At 46.5% G+C, this 9,733-nt stretch overlaps 1 protein-coding gene across 1 annotated transcript in view; it reads right to left on the minus strand.

Moving 5' to 3' along the window:
* Positions 1-633: 633 nt before the first annotated feature.
* DPT (dermatopontin) overlaps positions 634-9,733 on the minus strand; it is a 25,507-nt gene continuing 16,407 nt past the window's right edge. Inside the window, exons 3-4 of the mRNA XM_049633872.1 lie at positions 3,814-3,921; positions 634-896 (exon numbers count right to left, since the gene is read on the minus strand). Of these exons, the coding sequence (XP_049489829.1) occupies positions 830-896; positions 3,814-3,921 (175 nt within the window). The 3' untranslated portion in view covers positions 634-829. The remainder of the gene's footprint in view (positions 897-3,813; positions 3,922-9,733) is intronic.

Raw genomic sequence — 9,733 nt, forward strand, 5'->3', positions numbered from 1 at the left:
TCTGTTTTTTCCCTCTCAAGTTCCTGACTCGAGTCCCGTGCTCTGGTCTCTGTCTCCTTCCTCGTACTTGTCTGACTCGAGCCAGATTTGCACGCGTGCCTCTGGTGTCTGCGTCATTGTCATTACCATTGTCATACCTCAGAGGTATGCCAACAACCTTCCTCCCACTCAGAAGATTCTTCCAACGCCAGGCCTTTTAGCTCTGCCCCAGACCCTCTTATCTCCCCATTTTACCTCCCTGTCTCCTCCCTCCTGGAGCGCAGAGCCCTGCACTTGGGCTTCCAGACAAGCCTGGTTTATGTGGAGGGGGAGAGTGGAAGCATATCCCCTCAAGGCTTTCTGAGGACCCTGGGTTTCATCCAAACAGACTGAGCTGCCAAGACCTTCCCTGCCACCCTCTTCAGTTTCTGTCATTCACTCCCCTCCACTGAACCCCGTCATAGACAGCACTCAGCCCCGGGCCTGCCTGCAGCTCATTTGGTAGTAAAAGCCGTAGGGAGGCGGTGACAGGTGCTCCTGGAACCAGGCATTTTTCCGGCTGTGAGCATGCCCACTGTATACGCAGTGTGCAAGAAAGCCATTGTCAGTCACGTGAAACGGTTGCTATGGAACGTGCGGAAAGTGAGAACACGATTTAATTGTGGATTTTATTAGAAGTGTGATACTAGTCAGGAAGGCCCAGAAAGCTGGTGCTGTGGCCACTAACCAGCTCAGGGAGGAGAAAAGAGCAGCAGAAACCGCTTTGGAGCTCCAGCTGACGTGGACCTGCGTGGGCATCCTCCGGTCTCCTGGCCCCGTTCCCCTCGCCCAGATTTGGTAGGTGGAAGCTCTAAACATTCACAAATTCACAGTCATAGTCGGTCATTCGGCACATTATGAACTTCCACTGGCGATCCCTGTGGGGAGGGAGTCAAAAGGCAAGCCAGTGAGGACAATCGCTGCCGAGGGAGAAGCAGTGAACGACTTTTGGAGGATTTAGGAACCGAAGGGGCACCTAATCTCATGTCGATCTCTACGAAGTCTCTAGAAAACCATCAGGTAATCCATCTGTGAGGTCAGGAGTTCTAGACACCTCCTTGGTCAGGGCAGGTCGCACCTTGCAGGTGACTGACAGGTTCCTGGCCACGTGGAGGTCTCGTTTGTCACTTGGGGTCTGCTGGCCACTGCTCTGTCCCATGAGTACCCCCAGGACAAATAGGTTCACAGTTTGGAATAAAAGCATTTATTTAGCATCGTCTCCTTTCCACTGTAAAGAATCTTCTCTTCCACGGGCCATCCGTTTGCTCATTTATTCCTTTACTGAGTGCTTCCCGAGTTCTAGGCTCCACACCATACACTATGTGTTTCCATTCAGAAAACACCATGATGGGGAAATGAAGCGGGGGGCCCACAACCCTAAACCCCCATAAAGCGAACAAGAAAATGCCCGCCATCCACGCAGGCAGAAATTGAATCGCGTATTCGTCCTAGAGGTCAGGCATATGGATGAAAGGCCATAGCATTCGATTGGGGAAAATGAGGTGTGGTGGGTATATTTCAATGGATGTTCTTTGCTAAGGGCAAGCCTACGTTCTTTGTTCACCCATTTAACTGTGCATTTAACTGCGTATATATACGTATACACTGCGTATATTTTTGAGCGCCTGCGTGGCGCTCTTCTGGCATAATAATACCGCCTAACAGTGATATGACAATTATACCCGCTATTTGCAGAGTAACTTTGGTACACCCAGCATCACACTGTTGCACAGGTTTGCTCGTTTAATCTTGACAGTGATTCATGGGTTTAAGTGAAGAAGCAGACTCCGAGAAATACGTGACTTTCCTTATAACTAGGCGGCGATTTCAGATTCCAAGAGTGTTGAACTCAAATTTTGCCCTTTCTCCTGTCCCACGATACCAACTGTAACTACATGCCCGTAACCCCACCGGAGGACATGGCTGTCACATCCTTCGCAAAGTCCCAACGAAGGACAAAAATAAAAACCCATCCCATCCGTGGTCACGCAGATCCTTCCAAAGCGCAGCCTGTCATTTAATCTTAGAATTATCCTTCTCCCCTTTCAACCTGCCAGGCTACTTCCCAGTTATCGTGAACAATAACCGATCCCGAGAAGGTCTCCATCCAGCCTCTGATCTGGAAGGTAGCTCTGGGAGATACCTCTGGCCAGCAGCTCTGGGGCGTGCTGCTCAGTCTGAGTCTGGATTTGGAATTCTGAGTCTGTTGTTCCAAGTCATTTGCTTAAGATCATTGGCAGGAGGGTCTCCCAGTTGCTCCCCAAGGGGTTTTTTTGTTGTCACAACTAAGGGGGAGGGGAGGTTGCTAGTGCCATCTAGTGATAGGGGTCAGGGATGCCGCTAAACATCTGGAATGCCTGGACCGGCGCCTGCAACAGAGAATCATCTGGCCCCAGATATCTACAGCACTCAGGCTGAGCAACTCCATACCAAGAAGAACCCACTATGATTTGCATATGGAAGGAAAGCCCCTGCCCAGTCGGTCGGTCCTGCCCTGACAATATTTCTCCAACGAGGTGGCCTTAGCATCTTTCAACAGAGCTGAAGGAACCCACATTGTGGATCTTTAAGCCACTGACTGTTAGCGACAGCAGCAAAATCTCACGGGCACGTTCATAGTAAACAAACGCGTGACACGGTATCTCAGTTTTCCAAGGTCCTGGGTGAATCCCCATAACTGATACATTTCAAGCCAATGGGAATTGGGTATTTTGACCACCAACATATATGTCTTTTGTAGTGATTTTGGATGGTATTCTTTCCATATTGTAGTCTTTCCTGCCTTCTTAAACAGGCAATGCAGAGCTAATTTTCCTGTTGATATGGAGACGTCACAAGAATACTGAAAGCCCTGCTACACTGTTACCCAGTCTGCCCTCTGGGACGGCACAGCCACTGATTTTCACCCGGCTCCCCTGGTTTTTGAGTTCTCAGGTCTTTCCTTTTCTTAAAAATAGTGTGTGTGTGTGTGTGTGTGTGTGTGTGTGTGCGCGCGTGATGCCATTTGGCGATTTCTTCTCCCTGGTGAAGAGTTTCATTCTAAGCACTATTTTCCCTGATCATTTTCAGACTTTGTGTTTCTCGAAAATAGACAACTAAGCTAGTTTAAAATGCGTCTAAAATAAGAACGATTAATGTGTGAGAAATGAAGGGTTCCCTTATGAATAAACATAAAGGTTCTTTGATGATGGAGCCTGAACCATGTAGGGGGCCTTTTCAGAGCTGCTTAATGTTTGTTCTTTTGTTTTTTGTTTTTTGTTTGTCAAATCCTGGGCCATGTTGAATACGATCACTTCAGTTAGGTGAGATGTCGTTTCATTTAAAAGCATAAATTTCCCCGAAAGGTAAGCCACACTCACATTCATCATAGTCCATTATTGAATGAGTCAATGTAAGTTTTGTTCTGTTTGCAAAACACGTTTGGGTGACTTTTTGGGAATTCATATGCTGCGTGAGGCGATTATCACCTGACAGAAAGTCCCTGAATTTATAGGGAAAGCGCTCTCTGAAATCGAGTGAAAGGCAGAGCTTAGAACATCATGGGAGACCTAGCTGGGGTTTTCCTTCTCTGGAGCGGCCTGGAACCCATCATTATTTCCAAGGGTGAGCTGCTCCATGAAATGGTTGATGAGAATATCTCCATTCCCACGGCTGTCCATCGCCCTGGCAACCTCTCCCTTAATTCTAGACCAAGGAGGAAATAAACTAGAGAAAACCCCAGATGGAAGTTCCTGCTGACATGGTCCTTGCTGGGGTCCCCAGTTCCTTGGACTCCTAGCCCCTGGGCAGGCTCACCTTTCCACTGCAGAGAAGGTGGTGGTCGCTCCTCGCATATAGTAGTCGTAATTGTAGGAAATCATGTCCATTTCTTCCCCATAGTGGCCTGGATATTCTGTGGTCAGCCTATGCGGGAAGAAGAAAAGTTTAGAGGAAGAAGCACTATCATTACAAAGAAGAGAGGGCGTCTGAACATCACGGGAAAGCCAAGCCAGAGTTTGATGGCCTCCAGTAAACCTTTCCGGGCTGCAGAAAGGCGACGGGCAGTTGCCTCCCACTTCTCATCTTCCTTCTTCTTGCCATTAAACTACACACTGAAAAAGCTGTAGATAACTCCTCGGGCCTTGAGGAAGTATTAATTAATATCACTAGTTGTCCGTTCCAGACAAGTCCACTGGAATCGTGTTTCCAAACTGTGGATTGTGACTTCTTAGTGGATCATGAAATCAACTCACCTGGTTATTTCCAAGTGAGGTTTAAAACATAGGGGCGCTTGGGTGGCTCAGTCGGTTAAGCGTCCCACTTCAGCTCAGGTCATGATCTCGCGGTTGGTGGGTTCGAACCCCGTGTTGGGGCTCAGAGCCCAGAGCCTGTTTCAGATTCTGTGTCTCCCTCTCTCTCTCGGCCCCTCCCCCGCTCGCGCCCTGACTCTCCCTCTCTCTCGAAAATAAATAAACATTAAAAAATAAAAATAAAAAGTAGAATAGGAAATATCAGAACACATGCTGAAGGTTGTGTACGTGTGTGTAAAAACTTTGTTTCAAATATACTGTATAGGTGTGTGTAATTATGACGTACGCCTGGTGTGATAGTTTAGTATGTATTTTTTTACTGTGAGTCATGATTAAAGGGTTTGAAAAATATTAAAATAATATTTAATCCCCACAAAGGTAGTCTTTTCCTTGTCCACTATTGTTTTGTGGCGCCTGGAACAGTTCCTTCTATGTAATAGGTATTTGCTGAATAAATAAATGGCCTTGGGAGAGTCACTTAATCTCAATTTCCCGGTGTAGAGAAGAATGAAAACTACCTTATGAGTTTGTTATTAGAACTAATACTCGTATGTGTGATGTGCAAATGGTAGAAGTTGAGCCATAAGGAGCAATTTGTTTCTTCTTCCTCCTCCTTTTTCTTCCTTCTCCTCCAAGATTAGGTTGATCCCAGGCCTCCCTAAAAGTAGGTTTGCTGTGGTCCACCCTGGAATAAATCTAGAACCTCCCGAGGCTCGTAAGGGGATCTTCAGGACCAAAAAGGGTCCTTTCAGTGTGAAATGGGTATGCCAAAGTCTTCATCTGCATCTCCAAGGCAGTTAGTGAGTGTCAATAATTTCATCCGATTTGGATTCACCAGGTCATTGTGCGTTATTGTATATCTGTTGATGATACAAAGACCTTCCATTATGTGGACTTAGTATTGCAATGATTGTCATGAAATCTTGAAAAGACTGATTTATAAACTGGAAGGGCTCGGAGGAGGATCTCAGAGCTTGGCTGCAGCAAGATCAATGGTTAGCTCAGGATAACGTGGGGTTAGCTAAAGCCCCAAAAGCCCGTTCTCGAGGCTCACAATTCGTCTTCACATTATATAGTTGCCCTCCTTCTGAGACTTTTCTTAAGACATAATTATGCTCCATTAGGATGCCAAGCCCAACCCAGGGGGGGTTATATGTGTTTTTGCCTAATGTATTCATGAAGGAAAATTAGAGTCTGCTAATTCAGAAATCTATTCAGTGCTTCTAAAGGGACCCAGAACAGGAACTTCCCTTTCTAATGAAAGTGTTAAATGACTCATAAATGGACTTAATAGGGCCTCACTTGGATCCCATTGGTTTCTGATCCACGAGGATTCTAACAAGTGCTAAAGTTTATCCAAAAAAAAAAAAAAAAAAAGAGGCATTGGTTGAGAATGTTAATGATGCAAATTAGGATTAAAAGAAATGGGGTAGGAGGTGTTTTCCTTACTTCAGGGAACGTAAAATATTTTCCGGAACTTTGAAACACTCCTTGGATACAATGCATGAAAGCTAAGTGCCAAACAGTTTTATATGTGTGAAGGCAGAATCTACATATGGCAATACTCTATTGAGCTAAATCCAATTACTAAAATTATTTGGAAATGACCAGGCTAGATATTTATTTGTTTTTAAATTTTTACTGATCTGACCTCAGATTACTTGGTTAGTTAAACAAATTTGGACTAACGTGGAAAAGAGAGGCTTGCATTAAAAAAAATCACGAAGTTCTAAGCTTCGAAGGGGAAAAATGTATCCAATACTTTAGCATTTTCTATTGCTTTATTTTTGGTAGTGATCAGATACAGGTCCCCTGATCAACTGGACAGTTGGTCTCTGTGGGGGACTGCGATCCAGTAAATTTCTAGATTGCCCCAAAGAAGGCGTGCATGCTCATTAGTACATTTCTGTCTCCATCCCGCCGGGTTTTTGTTTTATTTGATGTTTGGTTCTTGTTGTTATTTTGTTACAAAACTGTGAGACCAAGTTTGGACTCTCTTACCGGACCCTGGATTAACAGGGCCAGGGAAGGAATTTACATATTGATGGAAATTATGCCTGCTCTCTGACGCTAAAAATGTAGAGAAAGAAATGGCCCAAGTCATGAGTGGGAAGTGAACAACCCAAAGACCATCCATAGAGGGAACTACTGTTTCAGTACGATCCAGGATCCTGAGTTTTAGAACCAAATAGATGTGTCGCCATTTTAGTTCTTGATCGTGTTGGGCACACACAACACGTCTTAATAGAGGAAAGCCCCAGCAATAGAGAGAAAAGAAAGAATGTAAACTTTCATAGCTGGACACTGAAACAGGGGCGTGGGGACTTGTCAGGACATCAAAAGAGCCTATAAGGAAGCAGAAAAACACTGAAATGGGTAGATTATTGAAGGTCTCTATTGGGATCCTCACATACTCCCTTACACAGAACTGTCTGTGTGTGTGCGTGTGTGTGTATGTGTGTGTGCGTTCCTCCTATCACTTTGGATGAATGACTACTGGGGTACACTTTCTCACCCCATGATACCTACCTACATACATAACTACATACATAAATGATACCCCATTTATGCCATCTGCAAGCAAGACAAAGAACTTGACCGAGAACTTGCAAAGTGAGGGAAACTAAGCGAGAACTCGATAACGTAGAACCCCTTTACAACTTCCTGTGTTAGATGGGGTCGAGCGAGATGGAAAGAAATTAAATAACGTCTCACGTACGAGCCGAAGAAAACTCAAACTGAAGGGATTTTTAAGATTGATAGAGGAGATTCTCATCTAAGATTCTCATCTAAGATTAAAGCCCTGAAATTATCAACAGGCCCAACTAGAGTCAAAACAGGGCTGCTGCCTGTGTCCGTTACCACTGATGGAGCCACAGCCGACAGATGTCCCTGCTCCTTTTGCTGTGAGAATGGGGCGTATCACAGAGCCAGGCCCAGATATGTGTTATCACAGCCATTTCAAAAGAAGGAGTAGAGCTACGATTTAGTTGGATAAAGAGGCCGGTCTTACTGGTTGTTAGAGGTTTGGCTGAGGACTGGGTTTAATAAAGGAAAGGGTTTTAAATCTATTCCTCGGCAGAGAGTGACTCAGTGTGAAACCGTAACAAAATCCACCTCTATCATCGATTACGGGGCAGTTGAACCTACAGTCAAACGTCACAGCCCCGGGATCGGTTTCCCACCCGCCTGATCTGCTGGCGGTGGGGACAACTGGATTATACGACGGCCTCCTGCAGGCTGCTGTCAGGCCGTGTGCCCCACCGTTTTGCACACGGACAACAGGGCCTTGTCTCGTGGCCCCAAGTCAGCGAGGACCACGTCCCCAACCTTATCCCGCCGCATGGGACAGCAGGGGAGCACACACCACAGCCTCCCGCAGGTAAAAGCTGGAAGAACAACCCAACTTTTACAAATTAACGCGTCAGGATGGGAGCTTCAGCTTCTGTCTAAACAGGAATAAACTGAGGATGTTTTCTGACCCGTTCTTTGGTGAGTAGCCCACGTTCAATCGACATTTTAGAGAAGCTGCTTCTGGTCAGTCCAGCCTCTAATCCTGTTTTCCTCCTGTTTCCTCCACGTCCCAATCGGCACCTTATTATTTTATTTTATTTTATTTTATTTTATTTATTTTATTTATTTCATAGTTTGAGAGGGAGGGGGGAGAGAGAGAGAGAGAGAGAGAGAGAAGGGGAGGGACAGAAAAAGAGGGAGACAGAGAATCCCAAGCAGTCTCCACGCTGTTAGCTCAGAGCCTAATGCTGCGTTCGAACCCGCGATCATGGGATCATGATCCCGTGGGATCATGACCTGAGCTGAAATCAAGAGTCGGACGCTTAACCAACGGAGCCACCCAGGTGCCTTGTGCACCTTATTTTAAATACCCTCTTCTAATGTCCTATTACTTGTCGGCCCCACATACGTAGCATTTAATTACAAAAACAGGATCCCATAAATATGTCTTTTTTTCACGATGATGACCAATGCGGTGAACTCCTTAAGGGGACAGTGGCCCCCACAGTGGCGTGAAGGAGAAATTCAGCATTTGTAGAACTGATGTGTTGAGGTTGGCCTACGTTCTACATTCGGCTACAAAGAGGTTGTCCCTCTCCGGCAGGCAAATCACGGAGAAGTTTGTTTTTGTTTTTGTTTTGTTTTTTTAAATAAACAATCTGCTCACGATCAATCCTCTTGCACAAAGCTATTCCAGGCAAGCCAGCAGGCATGAGGATATTTCAGGTTGGACTAATTTGCTAATGGCCTGGCATCTCCAATAGGAGCTGCATCAGAACCTGTCTGAATTATTTGCGCAAAGATGTGCAAAGACCCAAATGCAGTTATGCATGAAGGAAAGCACCTGAGAAGGGACAGCCACCTGGCTTCTCCCCCAGAGAGCTGGGGAACTGGCCCCGTGGGGCTGAAGGCCCAGGTCTCTGCCGTCACCCAAGTGCCATCCTCTGTGGAGAGACCTTAGACCCTGAAGGGAGGGAAGAAAAGAACCTCGGATGCTCATGTCGACCTTCTCGTGGCGTTTTGGAGATTTAGATCGCAAAAGCTTCAAATACGTATCACAGCACATGGAAATGCGGTTCCAGAGACATCTCTGACTTCAATCAGAAGAGGAGAACCTCTAAATATTTTCCCAATTGCTCTCTTGGAACTGAATTTCCAGCTCACTGGCCACGCCCAGGGCTGCTCAGCCAACACATTGATTTCCACGCTTCCTGGCTCTCATCAGCCACATTGCATCACGGTCGCCCCGGTCTTCAACACTGAGGGGAACAACTCCGTGTCCCACATCTCTGCCCCAGCTCACATCACCCCCTTCTCTGCTGTTTTCCCTTCTAGAGGCCCCGCCGCCTTACTCCCTGGTACTTCGCCCCTGTGGGTCTTAGTTTCTCCTCTGGATTGAGAGAGCTCAGCACTGCGTGCGGAGCCTAGGGCTGGGAGGCAGCTGGACCTGCTTGAAGTAAACAGCGGGCGCACGCTAGGTGCTCAAGACATAAAGGGTACCATCGTCATCCTTCTTGGGAACTGAATCCAAGTCTCTAAATGGTAATGTATTTTATATCCATTCACATTCACTGGCTGCTGAGGCAAAATTAATGGAATGAGCGATGGTCTCTAGACTCCAGTAAAGGCAAGCGGACTAGCTAGAATGACGCAACAGATTACGTCTGTCGCCGCGAGGCTTGCCTTGTTCTGAGGAGCTACGGGGCCTGGCTTTGGGGTGGCCGACGCTCACTCGCCAACAAGCCACACCTCTGAAATTGCTGCTTTTGAACTTTGAGCCTAGGGTGGTGGTGGTGGGGGGGGGAATGCATCACTGCCATGCAGGCAGCACATACAATTTCTCAAGTGCAAAACACTGTGAACAGCCGCTCGGGCTGAAGAAAGGTGTGACTGATTCTGCTCGGGCTCAGAGC

The sequence above is a fragment of the Panthera uncia genome, chromosome F1 (assembly GCF_023721935.1).
Source record: "Panthera uncia isolate 11264 chromosome F1, Puncia_PCG_1.0, whole genome shotgun sequence".
Classification (NCBI taxonomy): domain Eukaryota; kingdom Metazoa; phylum Chordata; class Mammalia; order Carnivora; family Felidae; genus Panthera; species Panthera uncia.